The sequence below is a fragment of the Hibiscus syriacus genome, unplaced genomic scaffold, assembly GCF_006381635.1.
Source record: "Hibiscus syriacus cultivar Baekdansim isolate YM2019G1 unplaced genomic scaffold, ASM638163v2 tig00113722_pilon, whole genome shotgun sequence".
NCBI classification, from domain to species: Eukaryota; Viridiplantae; Streptophyta; class Magnoliopsida; order Malvales; family Malvaceae; genus Hibiscus; species Hibiscus syriacus.
The window spans coordinates 2,810,548-2,832,100 of NW_024063469.1; the positions used below are offsets into that span (position 1 = coordinate 2,810,548).

At 37.5% G+C, this 21,553-nt stretch overlaps 1 protein-coding gene and 1 pseudogene across 1 annotated transcript; both read right to left on the reverse strand.

The window, feature by feature from the left end:
• Positions 1-3,159: 3,159 nt before the first annotated feature.
• Positions 3,160-4,472, reverse strand: LOC120187033 (ethylene-responsive transcription factor ERF113-like). Its single transcript, XM_039190828.1, has 2 exons — positions 4,160-4,472; positions 3,160-3,770 (listed from the first exon to the last, which is right to left on the reverse strand). The coding sequence occupies exons 1-2, from the start codon at positions 4,296-4,298 to the stop codon at positions 3,190-3,192; spliced, it is 720 nt and encodes a 239-aa protein (XP_039046759.1). The 5' UTR covers positions 4,299-4,472; the 3' UTR covers positions 3,160-3,189.
• A 7,923-nt stretch (positions 4,473-12,395) lies between these two features.
• Positions 12,396-14,261, reverse strand: LOC120187154 (annotated as a pseudogene).
• Positions 14,262-21,553: the final 7,292 nt, after the last annotated feature.

The following is a 21,553-nucleotide window of genomic DNA, read 5'->3' on the forward strand; positions in this document are numbered from 1 at the left end:
ATAATATTAGTAGATTTTATTTATAGTTAAAAAATAAAATAAAAATTCGATGAGTTTAACGAGCAATGAGGCGAGCAACAAGCTTAATGAGCTTAGCGAGCAATGAGTCGAGCAACAAGCTTAATGAGCTTAACGAGAAACAAGTCGAGCAATAAATTTTCTAACGAGCACGAGTCGAACACTACCTAATTAGTGATCGACTCGCTCGATAAGCATCTTTAGTTTAGAGGGGAAGCAGCGGAGAAGGTGGGTTTGGGGAAGAAAATATAGGAAAAAAGGATAAATTGATATTTTATCCTTAAACTATTTTGAGTTTACAAAAAGACCCACAATTAATAATTTATCTAAGTTCAAACACAAATTAAACATTTTTACTAAAGTGTCACGTCATCCAACTCACATCAGCTAATATTTCAATGTCTACATCTTAATTGAAACGAAACAAAAGTGACCATACATTATAATTTTTGAATCGAGTGATCATACATTTATAAAATTAAAATAAAAGTGACAAACTCTGTAGTTTACCCAAATATTTCCAAGCAGAAAGAAGATTACATGCGTTGACTATAAATCAGAAACGCGTCCCCTGACATAAAGCTATCATGCTTGCTCACGTGGAATGGTTCATCAGTTCTAGGCGCTCATTAAATAAATTTCCAATGGTGATGTGTACTTCAATGCTTTTGGGATCAATGATCCAGAAGTATTTAAATGTATTTGGTAGTTTAGAAAGCAGCATAATCAAATCTTTTATGAAGAAGAAGAAAGGGTTTGGATGAGCTGAAGAAGGAAAGAGAAATAGAAATAGGGAAAAGCCGAAATTAACTCTACATTCATCGAAGGGGATGAGATTGAAAACTCATTGATTGAGAAATGCATTGTGGATAGCTATTTAAATTTCATGTGGTCAAAATAAAAGGATGAAAAAAACTACAATTTATATTCATATTTATCCCTATCTCGAACAATATTATACACAAGATTAAATATTCACTCTTAATAAATTTATGTATCAAGTTGTATGTGGTGGTGTGAAAATGACTTTCAATATATTTACTTATGTAATCCAAAAGGAAAATGAACAATGGAATTGTCGGGGGAGACCCAAATCAAATATTTTTTATTGACCAAAAATGTGTTTGGGTCAAAGTTTCTCAGCCGAACTTATCTCGAAAACGTGCAAAGTGTCGACCCATAATCTGGTCAAGCACCGCCGAATTAATAATAAAATAACAATATGAACCCAAATCTCACGTCTTTATAATCAAAATTTATATATTCTTTCATTGATGAATATATTATAATAATAGGGAATATTACTTTTTTTCATAATATCATTATTCTTTTATCATTCTTTTATAATAATAATAATACTTTTTAAGTGTAATATAATACGTAGAAGTTGGTATATAAGTACCCTATGGTTTGCATAAACCATACCTCTAATGCTTCGCATAAGGAAATAGAAAAGCAATGTCAAACGCTTTTGAAGCAAGAGATGATAATTCAACTAATTTCAAGGTGGAATTACTCTCTTTAGACTAGGCTTAATTTAAAGCAAGAGATTATAATTCAATTAATTATATATATAAATATACATATGGATCCGTTTACACTAGGTAAAACTAATAAGTTTTATACTAATTTATAGTCATTAGATTTAAATAAATAAATGACTTATATTTAATTAAAATTTATTACTCATAAAAAATATATTTTAATGCACAATAAAATAATATATTGTTTTACCCTCAAATCTAAAAATCCCAATCCCTAAACCCAAAATTCTAAACCCCAAACTCAAATGCTAAACCCTACATCCTAAATCCTACACTCTAAACCCAAACCCTAAATTTAAATCTTAAACTCTAATTCCTAAACTCTAACCCTAATAAGGAAAGTATATTGTTTTACTATGAGTTAAAATATATTTATTTATGATTATAAATTTTAGTTAAATCTAAGCCATTTATTTTAAATTTAATGGCTATAAATTAGTGTAAAACTTATTAGTTTTATATAATGTAAGTGGATCATAACCATATATATATATTGTAATGTCAAATAGAACTATTGGGAAAACTCGATCGAATATTTAATCAAGTTAATTAATTATGACGTGTTATTATAGATTTTTATTTTCATTGTAGTTGTGATTATTATTATTTTCATTTTGTATTTTTTATTGTAAAATATTTAATACTTATAATTACAATTAGTTGTGATATTTTATTTATACAGAAGTTTAGTCGATGGATTTACACAATTTAAGATGATTTTTTAAAAGTTAACAAGTGTTGTCTTTATTTTTTTCAGTTTTAAAATGTTGATTAATGAGACGAGGTAGGCTTGTGAAGCATATAAAAAAAATCTACTACCATTAATAGATATTGATAAAGAATTTGACCGAAATTGTGGAATAACTACCCTCATGTAGTAACTAAAAAGTAAACGCTTTGTAGCTTTACTACTTCAATTCTACGAGTATCTTTTTATATGATTAAAACAAATTTTGAACTATGTACAAAAATGATGATTTAAGGTGATTAGATAAATTATAATAAAAAATGGTCACTTAAGATTTATTCATTCTTTTTGACCTAGATGAAAGAGTCCTCTATTCATATTCCTATATTTAAAAAGAATATCCCTATAGATATAGAAAGGAGATTATAAGAGATAGAGAGAAAGTACCCTTATGAAGAGAGAGGATCATTTATATATCTTTTATCTTGTATGTCATGTATTGAGACGAGGTATGAAGGAGTTAATAGATTTATTTTGTTAGTTTACAGTCGTTTAATGGTGGAATTATTATTTGTTTGAAGTTATTCTTTCTGTTAAACGTAGATAGACAAAACCTCCCGATGTTAGGATATAACCTGAGTGTTCTAGTTCCGAAGGCTATTGCTCCGGGATAATGTCTCCAAGGAGGAGGATATGACAAAACCTACCTTGCATGTGAAGAAACTGCAGTTGATGCACTTCTCTAATTTTCTTGCATTTTTGCTCAAAGTCAATCTACTTTATAAAGAGAGGTTAAAGAAATACATAAAAACCAACGATTATGGAATTGGCATAAACTTGAAGGAAAATAAGTGTTTTAAAAAAGCTTTATAAGGAAACGAAATGCATGAAAAAGTTTAAAAACAAAAACAAAAGATCATTTAAAAACAGTAGAGTACTCTATTCCCTTGAATAGTAATAATCATAATCCCTCGTGTTCCCTGGATGATCCGAAGTTGACGATGAACGCCCGAACTGCAATGAAAATCCACCCAAATACTCTTGTTGTTGTTGTTGTTGATGATGTTGTTGAAATGTTAACGTTGCGGAAGATGAAGACGAGGACTGAGAAGTAAAAGCTGGCGGCCAGGATCCATAGGCAGCAGCACTTGGCATAGCATAGTTGAAAGGAGTGGCTGAGCCACCACCGAGGAGCTGCGCATACTGGGAAATATTGGGATACGTTGGTTGAGAAAGCGGTGGTTGAGGTGGTGGTGGTGCAACCACCGTCCGTTCAATTTCTTGACGACTCGAGAAATAACCGGATTCGGATCTTTCTTGAACTCTTTCCGGGAAGTTAAGCTTCGCTTTGCTTCCTTTAAACCTAAGTGCAGCTTCATCGTAGGCCAAGGCCGCTGCTTCAGCTGTTTCGAACGTTCCGAGCCAAACCCGTGACGCCTTTTTTGGGTCCCGAATCTCAGCCGCCCATTTCCCCCATGGCCTTTGCCGTACTCCTCTATAGTGTCTTCTCCGGGCATTCCCTTTCAGTAACAAAACAATAAAGGCTTAAACAAAACAATATAACATCGTATTCAGACTTTACCTAATTTGGGTTTGACGTTTTTTTTTGTTGGTGTTTTGTAATGAAAAAGAAAAACAAAAAACAAAAGAATCAAAGAATAACTTCAAATTCAAGCTTTTAAATGGGAAAAAACCGAAGATACGTGCCGAGTTAGAACATGAATAACGGCTGTAATCTGAACCAGGCCGCAAAGGAAGAAAAATAATTGAAACCATATACTCTTTACGGATTATATCATCTTTTTTTCTGGATTTTTTTTTGAAGAAAATATAACTATTGGGGCTTATGAATAACAAAGATCCAAAAATAGTAAAACAAAAATTATATACACATAAAATGAAGACATACCTTGAGCTTGAGCTTGTTGATGATGAGATTGGTCTTGTTGAGCAGTAGGGTTGGGATCATGGTCACCATGAAGTTGAACGAGTGGATCATTGTTATTGTTTCGAATAACTTGAGTTAGGGCTTGAACCATAACATTCATGTCTTGTTGTGACCTAGCTGAGTAGACCGGAAATATATTATTGACATCGGCATCGGCACCACCAGCTTCTTCTTCTTCTTCTTCTTCTTTCGCTTCCGACTCATGACCAGAATACTGAAATGGCCGCTTCCCCTGCCGCCGATCCACTTTGCCTTTAAAAGGTTTCCCCTTATGGTCTTTTTCTATGTATCATGCAAAATCAAACAATACATATATAGTTTTCTCAGGTTAACCAACGCAAAAGGCATGGAAATTAAAAAGAAAAGAATTAAATATTGGAAGTGAAATCAACTAGAAAATGAAGGGAAAAGAAGAGTGGAGAAAAGGGGGATTTCGTGGTGTATCTGTGGATTTTTTATATGCCCCAAGTGTGAACAAGGGATGAAGATAGCTGATAATGCTGAAACCTCATCCCCATAGAGTTCATTTGTAGACCTTTTCTTCTTATCTCTCTTTATTTTTTCTTTCCTATATAATTCAAAACTATTATTATCTACTTTTTCAAGTGTACTTTAATGAAATATATGGTTTAAAAGTGTGAAAATACTGAAATTTTATGAACTTTATGTTTGACATGCCCCTAGTTTGTAACTTTTAGGAGAGTGGAATTTTTGTTTTCAATAATGTAAAATTACATAATTACTTTTATAGAGAGGGGTTGCTTGAGGACAAGGGAACATGTTATGTTGTCGGGATTTGAAATCCACCAGTCTTAAGTTCTAGTTTGATTAGTATTATGGTTATAATTAGGAACTACTATAGGTCGAATTAAATTTTGATAGTCTCAAATTCGATTTAAAAGTTATAATTTTGATTTAATTCAATGTTTGATAACTCAACTCAAAATTTAGGTAAAAATCTATCAGATTCAACTCAATTTAACATGATTTTTTTATTTTATAAAATAGGAAGATAATTAAAAATATAGGTAGAAAGGCATTATAATAATTATATTTAAATATATAGGGGGAATTATACTATTATCTTGAGTCAGGTCGAGAATTTTCATCCTATACTTGACTCCAACTTAATTTTAACATTCATAGTTTGATATGAACCCGATTTTAGAAAGAAAAAAAGACCCCTTAAAATCAGATTATAACCTGTTAAATTCAAAACAATTATAATGTATTGGAAGATGTTGCTTAAATGAAATTCTTAATTAAAGTGTTTTATATAATTTAAATATAGAAAAGTTTAAAAATTATATGTTTAAATATAGAAGGTAGGGGCAGCCGAACCTATATATAGCAAGATTAATGAAAGTAATGAGGTTGCTAGTGCTTTAGGTTTACAGCTGAAAAATGACTAAAGCAATAATTCCCGACAGATACACATCATTTTTTTTAAAAATGGAACAGGTCTAGTTACAAATCCCTTCATAACTTGATTCTAAATTAAGACATCGGAAGAGGAAAAGAGTAGCCAAAACTATTAATATTATATAATTAAATAACAAGTTCAAAATCAAATGACTTCCGTGGTAAATGAATTGTTTTTATTCCTTGATAACCCGGGTTCAAACACCATAAAAATCAGGAATGTAAGTGTTCAATGCCGAAATATTGAGTGCTTATCTTTGAACAGTACACAACAAGAAGGGTACATCCAAAACAACAACAAACTAATAACAACCAATGCCACATCGAGCTTTCCATCCCAATTCGTATGAATCACCAATCGCATTGCAGAAGCTATACCGTAACGTAATATCCTGTAAAAATGAAGAGAGCGCAGAGGCGGGATTGTTGATCCAACCCAACACTAAGGCTATAGTCAGATTAAATGAGTAAATTGCAATTTTCACGGACTAAACTTTTGGGTCCATTGACAATGGCGCAAACGTTCACAAGAGAGGTTTTATTGCGTAGACTTTGGGCTTGTTGGGCATGATGAGTTGGCCTGGTTCTTGGAGAATGCTTACGAGTTCGTAAAGGCTCGAGTTCGTGAAGAATCAAGTCCGAGGCGTCCGAGAGAAGCGACGAGGGTATTACATGTTCGATGGTGGCAATTTTGTCGAGGCTCGTGGATTCGGACCGAGACAGGTGTATGCAGATTTCTGTAGAAGAATAATACAGGGTGTTGGGCTTGCCCAGAACCATCAGACCTGGCCCATTCCTTGGAAGATTCTAGAAAGAATAATATTATCCAATAATTAAGGATTTAATTATTGATAATGTTTTATTTGAATTCAAATACCTTAGAGATAGAGTTCTGGTTAAGGTAAGATTCAATGTAAGCCGTCGATGTACTTTGATCTAGACTGTTGGATCTTAAGGGCCTCAACTATAAATAGAGAGCTTATCCCCTCATTTGTAATCATTCACTTCATTCATTCTCTTCAGAGTAATAAAACTCAGGCATTTACTCTTACTCTCTCTGAGTTCATTCTTTCTAGCTTTCTAGCCTTGTCAGCTTGTTCTCCTTTGTGCTTAAGCCTTTGTGGCTTGTGTTGCCGATCGTGAGGGCTGAGATAGCCTCCAGAGTGTTCTTTTCTGAGTTCTTTCAAAGTGCCAAAATTAATCAAGTCTTGGTGACTTAGGAAGTTCCCACAGTGCTCGTGCTTCGGAGATCCTCTTCAACCCAAGTGCGCGGAGAGTCGTGGTGTTGGGATTGAGCTAGAGAAACAAAGTGTGGGAGTTACCCCAGGATCGTTGGAGATGAGGATCAAGAACCTTGAAAGCTTCGCAGAAGAAGCCAATGAGGTCCAAGAAGTTGTGGGGTCCCGCCTTGAACAGTTAGAATCTATGAGGGATGGGTTCAAGGATGTGGCGCAACAGAGTCTCCACGATTGGACGTTGATAGAGATGAGTAATGCGCTCAGAGTCGAGGTGATGGCCTTGAGAGAAGATATGGATGGGCTCAAGAATGAGTTACTCATGTGCAAGAGAGAAATGAGTGATGATGGTGTGCTCAAGACCTTCGTCGAAGAACTTAGACCAGGGGTGATGCTTGCCAGTGAGCAAGGTGATGCCCAGAGTTGTTCGGAAGCCGGAGCTGTAGCCGAGTCAATGTGTGAGCTTGCAGGAGTCAAGCCAACCAAAGATGAGTCGTCCAGACCCATGTCTGAAGATAGTGGTGGAAATGGGGGAGACCGTGACAAGGGACAATGGATAGATGGCAGAGAAAACTCTTCGAGTAGCCAAGAAGTGGCATCGACTGATCGTGGTCGGATAAAGCCATCGGGGAATCATGACAAGGCCAAGTCCGTGTCAAAGAAGAAGGTGAGTAGTAAGCCTCTTAAATGCTACTTCTGTGATGGTCCTCACATGATAAGAGGATGTTCCGAGAAGAATCGCCTTGCTGCCATTGTCAGAGGAGAAGATAAGTCAGAAGGGGAAGTAGCCAAAGATGATGCGATTGCAGGAGTTAAAGCAGTCAAGCCAGGAGAAAGGCTCGGTGGGAATGCAAGTGGGGCAGGAAAGCCGAGGGTAAACAAGCGAGATCCACTGAAGTGTTTCCTATGTCAATGAGCACATAAGGCCAGGAGTTGCCCAAATGAAGAAAAGCTCGGTGCCAATGCAAGTGGCGAAGCTGGGAAGCTTAGGGTAAAGAAGCGAGAGCTATTGAAGTGTTTCCAGTGTGGAGGAAAACACAAAGTGCGAGATTGTACCAATAAACTAAAGCTCGGTGCAAAAGCCAAGGGCCAAGCAAGAAAGCCGAGGGTAAAGAAATAAGAGCAACTGGAGTGTTTCCGGTGCAAAGGTCCACACATAGTGCAAGAATGCCCAAACCGAATCAAGCAGTCCAAGGGAAAGGACAAGGCCGAGAGTAGCGAGCCTGCCAAGCTTGGTTCAATGGTGTTTACTTCTGCCAAGGTTAGTCAGAACCAGAAGCAGAACTGGTTGCCTAAACCCAATTTTGCCAAGAAGCTTGCCAAGGATGCCGAGGAGGTAGTCGTTGCTGTGGAAGCTGGAGTTGGTAAATGACCAAAAGAGTCCGAGACATTTCAAGAACAATCGAGCTCAGTGCATACCGAGAGTGAGGCATGGTCTAAGTTGATGAATCTTAGGCATGATGGGAAGTTGAAGGAATATATGAGTTAGTTCGAGGAACTCATGCTCCAAGTCCTAGAGTTGACTGAAGAATATGCATTATTCACCTTCACAGATGGATTGAAGCCATGGGCAAAGGCGACGATGGAGAGAAGGGGAATCAAGGAGTTATCTAAAGCCTTGATAGCCGCCGAGTCCATCATAGAACTTGGAGTCAAGAAGACGTCCAAGCCAAAGTTGAAAGTCGGGGGTAATGGCAAAAGTATCCGAGATAGAGGTCAGTCAAACAATGATGAGGAGTAAGGCTCTTCGAGTGATGCTTGTTCAAGTGAAGTTTGTTCGAATGGTGAGCATTTGAGCACTGATCGTTCAAGTGGTGAACACATGTCTAGAAAAGATATGTATGATGTTGGCACAAGTAAAGTGAACAAGTGTCTTACACCGAGGGCAAGAAAAGAGCAGACGAAGGGTCACCGAAGTAAGGGGCCACAAGAGTTTCAAGCTTGCATGGATAAAGTCGAGTGGTCCGAGAAGATGGAGAAGCTCAGGATAGAGTTGCCCAAGGACATGGGTGAAGACAAGGTCAGTGAGGCTACAAGACTTGGCTCAATGAACTTGAGTTCTGTCAAGGAAAGTAGAGACCGAAAGCAGAATAGGTTGATGTGTGCGAACATCAACGTTGCCGAACCATCAGGAGTTGCCTTAGTAGACACGGGGGCAACTGATCCATGTATGTCACATAAAGATGCCGACAATCTTGGTTTGAAAGTCGAACCATCGAAGGGGGAAATCAAGACTGGCAATTCTGAAGAGGTTCCAATGGAGCGGAATGTTATTTTAGGGACTACCATCGAAGAGACAAACGAGAAGGGGTTGATGGAGTCCAAACTTTCCAGAGACATGATGGGCGAGAAATTGCCACCAATGTAAAAGGGTGGAAGTCGCATCGAACTTCAAGGGAGGAAGTATCGATGCGAGTAGAAGCACCAGACTTCCGGATAGAAGTGATGGTGTGTGGAGTGCCAGACTTCATTGAGTAAGAATGGCTGACACATAAAGTAAATGTGCTGAGGGAAATCGAGGGACATCTCAAACCCGTTCCAAGTGTTGAGTTTTATTCACCATCATTGATGAGCATAGGTCGAGGACCTAACCATCTTTCTACGAAGTTATCAAAGGTTGGAAAGGACATTTGAGACTTTCAGAGTTCTTAAGAATAAGCGAGTGTTGCCAACGAATCTTAGTTGTCATGTTGTATGTTGCCGAAGTATCCAATTATTTCTCGCTGGATCAAAAGTATCCTTGTTTGGGGTGAATGCAAACGGGTAGGATGGATTTCCTACGTTCGAGATGAATGCCACAGTGTGCTAGATGGTGATAAGACATGACGGTGTTAACCTAGGCGAGGAAGCCAAGGTGTTTTGATAAAGCGTCCAAGGTAATCAAGACCAAGTGTTCTCACCTAGCGACGAGGGCGTCGCTAGATCAAGTGGGGGAAATTGTCACGGACTAAACTTTTGGGTCCATTGACAATGGCGCAAACGTTCACAAGAGATGTTTTATTGCGCAAACTTTGGGCTTGTTGGGCTTGATGAGTTGGCCTGGTTCTTGGAGAATGCTTATGAGTTTGTAAAGGCTCGAGTTCGTGAAGGATCAAGTCCGAGGCCTCCGAGAGAAGCGACGAGGGTGTTACATGTTCGATGGGGGCAATTTTGTCGAGGCTCGTGGATTCAGACCAAGACATGTGTGCGCATATTTTTGTATAAGAATAATACAGAGTGTTGGGCTTGCCCAGAACCATCAGACCTGGCCCGTTCCTTGGAAGATTCCAGAAAAATAATATTATCCAATAATTAAGGATTTAATTATGGATAATGTTTTATTTGAATTCAAATACCTTAGAGATAGAGTTCTGGTTAAGGTAGGATTCAATGTAAGCCGTCGATGTACTTTGATCTAGACCGTTGGATCTTGAGGGCCTCAACTATAAATAGAGAGCTCCTCCCCTCATTTGTAATCATTCACTTCATTCATTCTCTTTAGAGTAATAAAACTCAGGCATTTACTCTTACCCTCTCTGAGTTCATTCTTTCTAGCTTTCTAACTTGCTAGCTTTCTAGCCTTGTCGGCTTGTTCTCTTTTGTGCTTAAGCCTTTGTGGCTTGTGTTACCGATCGTGAGGGCTGAGATAGCCTCGAGAGTGTTTTTTTTTTAGTTATTTCAAAGTGCCAAAATTAATCAAGTCTTGGTGACTTAGGAAGTTCCCACATTGCTCGTGCTTCGAAGATCCGCTTCAACCCAAGTGGCTTGGATTAGCCCCGATTAAGTGTTGTTTCTGTATTATTGTTTAACCCTTGAGGGTTTGTTCGTCGCTTAGTGAGGCAGAGGCTCACAAGGACGTGGATAAGGCTAACTTAGGCGCCATTTTGACCTAGAAATCGTCTAAGTGCCGCACGAATCGACTAGAAGAAGTCTAGCCCCGTGACATAATGGTCAACCCATGTAGAGGCGTTAAAAACTGGGCATGCTTCTTTGATGGCATTTAACTCTGTTCCAGGTGTTAAAAAACCAGATACTTACCACTTTTATCTCTAAGAACCCCCAATCCATGGTTCCCCAAACAACACTGTCTACGTTAAACTTCAGGAAACCAAGAGGAGAGGGTTTCCATTCCAGGAATCTTTGGAACATCGAGTTGACTTATTGGGGCGGATAGCTGTTGCAGGAAGGCACTACAAAATGTTGAGCACAGAGTTAACAGATTCCGACCACTTGCCGTTACACCACATGTTAATCCGCAAATCAGCAATGTCAAAACTATTGATCCTCTATCCACTCAATGCCCTTATACTGGGCCGGGGAAATCGTCCATAAAAATTTCAAATTTCCATACATTTTAGATATTTTTTTGTATTTTCTATTGATAATTTATTTTTATCCTCGTAAAATTTTATAAATCTGCCCCCTACGATAAAATTTTACGTCCATCCCTACTCAAATAAAACCTTATTGCGAGAAATCCATGTTAGCCACATCATCACAAAGAAGCCTATAAACCAGACCAAATGAAGATAGGATGTTGATACATCGTTAGCCCAAGCAACAAGGAAGCTCTTAGGATTAGTAGGCATCACCCAATGAATGCCTTGACTTTCCTCAAACTACTAGATTCACAGCCATATCTCCAAATCCACTTGTTCAGGAGCGCTCAATTTTTTACTTTGAAGTCCACAACCCCGTGTGTAGTTTTATTATAGGGAATGTTTTTATCCATTCAGCAAACAGTATCCCTACAGTTAGATTCAAATATAACTGAGTTGACCTATTAAAACCGATTAATTCAATCCAAACCAAGATAATCAAACTAAATATAACCGACTTCTGCTCAATCCTCGAGACAACTGAGTTGCACCCTAATCACATTTGGATCCATTGGTTGGAAATGGCTCATACTCATGCCCCTTCCAGCTGAACCCTATCAGCTCAACCTACTAAAAGAAGCTCAAAGACCTGAGAATGTGAATGAACACTTCGGAAAATGGTAGCTCTGATTGATTTTCAACAACTTGAAATTGAAGCATGAAAATGTTCCATTATTGTTGAGTTATTGATCGAGGATGAAGAAAGAATTTCAGTCTCATGCAAAGAAAAAGTAAAATGGTTGTAGATCATGAACCTCACCTGAAAAATCAATGTGTATTAGAAATGTAGCTCTGTTAATCATCCACAGTAAGGATGTCGTATGTTATCCGAACTATAAATTTGAAACTTTTTTAAGTTTCAAGTATCAGTTCTTCACACACCCACCTTCTAAGTACTTGAAAAACTTCTAAAAGATATAATATACCCATGATGGACACATAACTATATCCAACACTAACACCCAAATCCAAGTAACATAAATAAGATAAATTGGGCATAAATATTTAAAAATCTGTATAAATAAAATAAGACTTGAATATGATGGAAATTGGTATATAGGACTTAAATCTTAGACTTCAAATAACAAGATTTATAACTTTTATGATTTCTATTTCCTTTTGAACATACACCAAAAACATAGCCAGAAGATACTGAAATGTGAAGAGTAAAAATGGCCCACCACCTAGTAATTGCAATTGGCCCAAAGAACAAAAAATGTGGTATTTGTATAGAGAAGATACCTTATGTTCATCCTAAACATATACTCCCACTTTTAACCTGATGTTTCCATTCAACCCACTACATGTACCTTATACAATTTCAGAGGCAAGACCAACTCGATCACTTACATGAAATTCAGCATTCGAGACGAAAATGACGCTTCACACCTGAAAACATGAAGGCTGAGTTGTTGAGGCTTGGTTAGTAGCAAATCCAATACAACAAAGACTAATTAGCTGTAGAAACCTAGGATTGGAAGGTTTTGTCAGGAGATCTTTGGTTAATGCATGGAATACCCCTTCATACAATAGAAATTCATGCCACGAGATCAATTTCATCACGTTCAGGAGGAACCACGTCTAATCTCATCATACTTCTATACTGATCCGGAACAGGTGCACCAGCTTGGACACATAGCTCCACCACAGCAGGGGCTTTACCATAGTATCTCTTCAAATCATTACACAAAGGACCATTGAAATCACGAACATGCCAGACATAATTGGGACCCACAAGATCATCAATAGTCGCTTCTTACCATGCATGAAAACCATTTCGAGAAAGGTGCTTTGATGCTTTGCACATCCTAACTTTATGTCCCTTAGGACCAACCTGAACCTTGGGACAATACCCGCACGTCCAGACACTGTACTTCTCCATGATATTCTTCACACCTCTTATCATTTCAAGCCATGAATTCAATGTCATCGTACTCAACTCTATCAAGTTAATATCTTCATCATTTAACTCCAAATTTGATTACCTCCTCAATACACCAAATTCAGAGTCGCTAAAATTATTGAAAAACAAGTTGCTTTCCATTTCATCTACTCCGATCAATGACTCGAAATCCACGATTCTACCTTCTATAGAGTATACAGGCTTTGTTCTTCTCTTCGAAGGGTACTTCTCAACATTTACCCTAGCTTGTATACAAAGCTCTAGAATTGCAGGGATTCGAGGGACACTATGACTATCATCATGAACAACCCTTGATTTCCCAACACAATCATAGAGATGGAAAGATTTGGGGGGAAATATCACGCCACTAACCCTTCCTTTCCTCCATACATGCGTGGCACTCCTTGAACCGCTTTTTGGACCGGTACAAGTACGGAGTTCATGACCCACAGGTCTAATATGAACCTCATAACAAAATCTTACCCCAAAAGAAGAAAACAAAAAAATAATCTAAACCCATTTGTTCTTCTAAGGTTTACACATTTTAATCGAAAAAGATGAGTTTTTTCTAGTTACCTGCATCGCTGAACTGGGATCAATTGGACGAGTTTGGATAATCCGGAGAGTATGAGTTGACGAGCTCGGTAGACTCGGTGAGCGACGTCAACGTGTTCAGGAACCAGCAACCCATTGGCTGGTGGATGTTCGAGTAATCGACAGGGTTGGGATTTTCTCAACTCTTTCTCTTATTTAGCCCTTTCAATCAGTTCTTTAATGGGTGTCGGGTACGGTTTCCTTTGGGACTTGTCTGCCCGTGGCTTGGACACGTCTGAGTACATAGGTTCGCTATTGTTGTAAGCGAGTGAAACGAAATCTTGGGTCTTTTCAGATGAGCAAGAGGTTTGATTGTATCGACAGTAGAGTCTGTTGAGCCTTGAGATTTGTAATAACAAAGTTTTTTTCTGCAATTTTTACAGTGCCATTTAACCAAAATATCACCAGTAAATATAATAATTACCTCTAAGACATCATTTCTCCTAATATTATCGATCTATCACTCTTTCTCACAAGGGGCGAATCATTATCCGCACCTTTGCGGGGTTACGTCGAGCTAGCGCCACATTATGAAATGTGTGTATTGTCATCCGCGTCTTATCTGAGCTGGCACCACGTTAAGACAGGCGTGGATCGCCATCCGTGCCTTTAAGGGGTTTCTGACACGCATATGTAAGGCGCGGATGCCTTTATTTTAATACATCAACTGTCCACCTCCCACATTTATGGGAAACCCGTCTACCTCCTCCCCTCTTCCTATAAATACCATTGCCCTACTACTTTAAACACAACCTCCAAACCATACTTAAATCTCAAATTCTCTCATTCTTCCGAGTATCAATCTTCCTATTAAGAAGGTAAATATTGTTATTGTATTATATAAATCAATAATTTATTATTTTATTAAATTTTATTATATTAATTTGTTATTAATTTTTATAGTTATAAAATGAAAGACGATTTGCTACGTTTAGATGAAAATCATATCTCGAGGTATTTTGCTAATACAGTAATAATTTTAAATTCCATTATAATTTTAATTATTGTTAATGTTTTATTTATTTAATTTGTTTAGTATTAGTTTATATTTTAATTTATATAATATTTATTAAATTATGAGAGATGTCATATATTAGATCCATTCATTTGTAACATTAAGTTAGAGACACCTACTCGTGTGTGGTCGTATTTAGTTGAGGCTGGATTCAATTACGTAGAAAAATATGAAGGGCATTGTAACCTTGAATCCAACCTTATTTCTGCATTGGTTGAGTGGTGGAGACCAGAGACACGAATTTCATCTTCCGTGTGGAGAGTGCATAATTACGCATGAGGATGTTTTCATGCATTTTGGGCTTCCGATATATGGGGATATGATTTTTGGAGTAGCGCATGGTGACTGGCATTTCTTGTGCGAAGAGTATCTTGAAGGTGTCCTGCCTAATTTCAATGGTGGTCGAATTTCGTTAAATTGGTTGGATACAATTTTCAAACTTTTGAGTGGCGGCGCCTCCAAGGAGCAGGTTAAAATGTATGCATGGGCTTGCATACTACAGCTCATGGGAGGTCTCTTGCTGCCCAAAAAATCGTGCAACCAAGTTCATTTTATGTGGTTGCGTCACTTCGCAGATTTTCATCATGCTGGCACACTCAGTTGGGGCTCTACAGTTTTGGCATTTCAGTATAAGGAAACGTGTCGAGCTACTAACTATAGAAAAAATGCTATCGGCAGATGTCTCCTTCTTCTCTAGTCTTGGGAGTGATATTGCATCCCATTTTTTGTCCAGTGGTGAAAAACACGTTGGTCTTCCCACTATTATTGAGGTAATTTCAATATTAATTTCGTATATAAATAATTTTGTTTAGTATATAATAAAAATTATTTCATTGAATAGGTGGTCAAGTGCAAGAAAAGATCATTGGGATTTACCTTATGAATTGGAAGATATTAGGCTACTTATTGATCAGAAGGTTGGTACAGAGGTATGTATTTAAATATTATTATATACTTTTAATTATCGTTATATAATTAGAATATTATTTTGATAAGAATTATATATATTTTGTTTTAGTTTTAATGGGCTTCTTATTCTACTGAAGAGATGATGATTTGCATCCCACATCACTTAAGAGGCCCATTAGATGTTTGGATGGCGGTGATCCCTCTGATATGTTATGCTATTGTCGAGTGGCATCCCACTAATTGCGTGCTACGTCAATTTGGTTTTGTACAATCTATTTCGGAAGCACTTAAAAATCTCGACGATTTGTATATCATCGATAGACGGGAAAAAAAGAAGTCGACTGGTTGTTGAAACATATTGAGTTGGTAATGATTTAAGAGGATCGAAGTGGGCGCATTCCCCGTACATAACCCATTTATGTGGATCATTACTCGGTTACAAATGATTATTATGAGTGGTTCAATATGAACGGGAGACCGTTCATACTTTCCGAGAAAGAACGAGGCGAGAGCATTCATCGACGTCGACAAAGATGTCCACTATCACAACATCATCGTCCCCCGACTCATGGACGGAGAGCAGGCACTTCCTGCTTATCCTAGGCTGTAGGATCAGAACCATCATAGTAGCCACCGTCTACATCATTGTACATTCCATAGCCATTTCAGATGTCAATGCAGTCGTATCAGATGACAATTCAGCAGTAGCATATGCCACTGCAGCCATGTCAGATGCCACCACTCCATACCAAATATCGCCACTACCACAGAGTTTTATGACATCTCCTGGCGGATATTATACTTCTATGCTTGCAGATCCAACTTTGGGTTCATATACTGGTTATTTGGCTAGTGAACATGCACAGACACCTCTTGTACAGTTTTCGCACTCATCGATGTCACTCTTTTCGCAGTTTCACAGTTTTCTTTAAGCGGTGGGATAGTCAATCATACACCTCTAGGGTCCTTATTCTATGGAGGTGTTACATTGTCATTCGTCCCTCATCAATAAAATGTATATGCTACTGATGATGGTGATGATGATGATGATGATGAGAGTGAGGAGTCATAACAAGTTATACGAAGAAATCCTCCTCGACACAAATAGTCACCGCCCTACTGAACACATTCAAGACGTCGACATCAATAGAGTTGTTTACCTCGTTATGTTTTTATTTAATTTTGTTTGTTTACCATTAATTGTAAATTTTTTATTTAATTGGGGACTTTTTATTTATTTTGTTTCTTAATTTTTTTATTATTTAATTGTTCGAATTGTTTTTATTTTTTAATTTTTTTGTTGTATCATTTTCTTGTTTTTATTTTATTTAAATTGTTTTTATTATTTAATTTCTTTAGTTGTCAATTAATCGGTGATGATCGAATGACATTTTTTATTATTTAAATTGTTTTAAAAGTAAATGAAAATTAAATAATAAAATCTTAGATTTTATAAACAATAACTACATCAATCACAACATCAACTGTTACTTGATGACAAAAGAGATGGACATTTTTTCTATTGTGTCCTAGGTTTCTACAATGCCTACATTTTTTTTCTCTGGATGTCTTCCGAATATCCATATCACAATGAATTCAAGTAGATTTTGAACGATCGACTCCCTTAATAAGGACATATATGGTACAATTGGAAGCTAATTTTGAACCTCATCAAGGTCTTTCTCATTACTTATGGGGGAACTCAAATTCATATACCTTAAACATTTTTGAAAGTCGATATACGGGATCCACAAAATGATTATAGTCTTAACGGGTATGTGAGCATGTTGCTATGACATGAGAGCATGAATACTTCAAAGCTTGAAAAAGCTCACAGTCGCATCATCTGTCTCGTAGATTAACTCTGCATAAGTTAGATAGAATCCCTTGAAGAGGTCGCGACATCTCCGTGACATGAAATAATTCATGGGTTATAGATAAGCTTGTTACAAACATTCCATTTGATGCAACAATTATTTTTTATAGATATGTAACTAATCTTGGGTGATAGACATGATCATTTTTCATCCAAGTTTGAGCTTGTCCCCCGAGCTTGGAAAAAAGCTCTCCTAAATGAAAATATGTCGTTTTAACTAAAGTCGTAACTGGTAAATGACTTGCTTCCTTGAGTCTGGGGAAGAATCGTTTGGGCCGGTAGTAATGAACATCTGGAAACATAAGTGGGAGAAATTCGCCCGACACCCAAATGTGGTGGCGCCGACCATGGTTTAGAGTTTTATGCCCACCTAGGCGACCCATCCCAGCACACTGTGTACGCTAGAGGGAAATCCATCTGATTTACTCCTTCGTCCTTAAATCGCTACTTTAAGCTCGGAAAGGTAAATGATCATCATAAAATGTTTATTATCGAAGCATATTCATAGACATACGATGGTGTGTTATAGGATTTTTGTTTCTGTTAGAGATATTTGAAGGGAATGCGCCCAATCGGAAGCGTGTGGATCACCGAGCCCTTAAGCCAGTAACCAAACTGTGGAACCACTTTTTGAAAGGCAAATTGATGCATACCTCACACAACACGATAATATTGGTGCGGCGCTTAGTGCTACTCCACTCAATCATCTACGGGCACGCGATCGATGTCTGTGAGATGATTTTTGAGCAGATCCACGAGTGTGCAAAGAGGACCCGAGGTAATTTATTTTTCCCAATTTAATCACCACTTTGTGCAGGAAAAAAAGGTCCTTAAGGAGCCTTTCGATGAATTTATCAAGTTGAATGAAGGCATCACCAAAAAAAGGTGCCCTAGCTTATGATTTTTGATGACAACACTCCACATGAGGGCTTATATTGAAGAGCAAAATCAGTTGCCTCAGAAAGAATGACAGTCGTGGTTACATCCACTCGAGATACTAGGGAACTGTTGGAAGTTTGGAGGGCCACATGGATATCTTCTTCAAGTATGTTAAGGCACGAGATGCCCAGATGAATGCTTTCTTCAAGGAACTGCTTTTAGTTACCAAAGAAAACCTACCACCTTTTCCTGATGAAATCCTGCCCCAATCGGTTCTTATAGGCGGCAGTACATTTTTGCCTCGGGACAACATGTTTCACCAGAGTCCCCAGTGGATGTCACTCCTCTTTCCACGATTGTCTCCTTATACATGAAGAATGCCACTACGAAACAGATGAATATCTCAACTCCTCCTCATCTTCTTCCGAGCATACTCGAGAAATCCCAATGGAATTCTTTGATGATGATGATTTGGCCCCGACTACAAATTTTGATGTCTCAGTCCCTGACTAGCCTACTCTTAAAAAAACATCTGAACAACAATTGATTTGAATGTTGAACCCTCTATTGATCCTGAAGTAAGCTAACCACGCGACATCCCTGTTGAATCTTTACATACTAAGGAGAGGTCATCACCAGCAAGTACCGCAAGGATGAGGCTTCACCTCAAGCGCACAACCAGACGTATTGTTATGCCATCTTCAACTGAACTTTCTTCAGACGACACTGGATCCAAAATCCCCTCCTCTTAAACGATGCAGAACCAGCGTCTAGCCTAGCCTAGCCTTTCCACCACAATAAGGCACCAATCTTGCATTTGTATTTGCATTCGCATGTTCAAGACATTTTCCTTGCATTCATATTCACGCATTGCGGAAAATGCATCCCTCAAATTTGGGGGAGGTATTGTATTTCATACTTAGGTTAATTCCATTTGATAATAATTTGTTAAAATATTTTTTTTGTCATGGCATGAGTTTCATTAGGATAGTTGTTGGAATAAGTTGAGGATGCCCGATGCTGAAAGAAAATTTTATTGCCTAAGCTAGAATTATTTCACATGACTGTTGAAGGATAGAGACTACCATTGGACTTGATGCTTTGTGATCTTGTAACACGATTGTATGTTTTTTTCTGCTTAAGGTGCTAAGAAAATTTTTATGGAATAACTTTTTGTGCATTGTGGCATTAAATGGTTGAAAAGATTGTGTTGAAGTTCTTAATGTTTTGAATTGTGTTGAATTGAAAATAAATGCATCGACATAATTGTAGAGGGATATTCCTCTATGTGTTGGCATAGCCTATAAAACTTCTTAAATAAATGGTTACCTTAGCATATGAGTGAATGAAAGTAGTCACGAGATAACTCTACCTGACTAGCTTGGAGGTGGAAGGTATGCTTCCTTTCACCTTGAGTATGGGATGGTATGTGTGATAAGCTGACTTCCCTAGGAAAGTATGTTAAAAAAAGGAAATTACAACACAAAGTATGAATAAATAGGAGTAAAAATGTTCTTAGTGAATTATTTGATGACTTGGAAAAACAGAAGAACTTACTTAGGTGTTTTCTAAATACGTTAAAGCGTAGAATAGATAAAATCACGCACACACACTAACAAAGAATCTTAACCTAGGGAAAGGTGTTTAACTTCTCGTACAGTCTAGCATGTTGAGGCTAAACTTTTTACTGAGGGCTAAAATTTTAAAACCACATGATTGTCTTAATTTTTACTTTGTCGTGACACTTAATTGTTTTACCGTTTGTTATCCATTGCTTGAGGACAAGCAATAACTTAAGTTTATGGGTGAGATAACTTCTGTAGAAGACCGTGTTCTGTGTCTTTTTACTTAGGTTATTGTTTGCCTAAAAGTCATTTGTCATAGCATTTTAATTGCATATAGTTACATATAGTATACATTTTTATGTGGTGGATAAGTTTTATCGAGGTAAACTTTATTTGGTTCAACTGATGCTGCTTTAGAGGAAAGTTGTTGGTTGGTCGTGTTGATGCAGGAAAAGATGAAGGAGGAATTTATTTTCCGAGACAAAGCAATTCTCCAAGGCTAGAGGAACACAAGAATACGACAGTGAGGAACAAATTTTCTTGCCAAGGAAAGATTTATATTGCTAGTCTGACGTGGCTCAACAGAACTGCTGACGTCATTTGCCCAGCTTTATCCTCACGTGCAATCATGCCCTTATCAAGGAAATTAACTACTGTCAGTTGCTATGTCGTTTATAAAAGGTGGCGCAATCAAGGAGAAAATATACCCTAGGCTTGGAGTAAGCGGTTGCAGTACCCTACTTTCCACCGTTCCCACTCGACCGTCCTTAGTGCCCTCCATAGTCGGGCTTCATCGGAGCAGTGGCCAGGCACTCGAGAGAGGTCAACCTCTAGAGCAGGTGTGATGGTGGTCATAATGTCAGGGCAGAGCTCTTATTTTGGAAGTGTTTCTTCCTCTGTTCTTCATCTTTATATCCTGTTAAGGGTTGTACTTAAAAAATGATTTGTGGATGATATTCACCGCACCATGAAATTTTACTTGGTGTTGGTTATTGTTTTGTTGAACATTATTTGCTTGTTAATGATGATGAATTTTGTTTTATGCTAAGAGTTTTTTTGTTCACTATTTAAATATTTTTGTCTTGACACTGTAAGAGCTTTTGAGAGATTGTCTGGTGTCTTGGAAAAATATTTTTAGACTTTGTAAGAGCTTTCGAGAGATTGTCATTTTTCTAGGAATAAATTCCTAATATCGAGAGAGTTAAGGTAAATCTACGTGAACAACAGAACTAATCCGGGATGGTGAGGTTTTAATCCGCCTTAGATATAAGAAAAGGGTTTTATTTGACTAAAATGGGTAAATACTTCAGTAAGATAGACAAAAAATATAGTTTACGTTGAGGGGTATTTCCATAACAACATTTTGACAAACCAAGGGCTGTAGCTCACGCCGAGTAGTATTGCCGTAGCAATCGTCCTAGAATACTCTAGTAATCATGTCGGGTAGCCTAAGCATAGCGCACTAATCATTCTTAGCGTGAAATAACTTCTTACCATAAAAAAACCAGCCTAAGTTATCTGTAAGAAGTCTGATTCTGTGAGGTTTTTCTGAATATATTGAACTCAACATTTTTATTTGCTTTGACAACTTTTATTTGT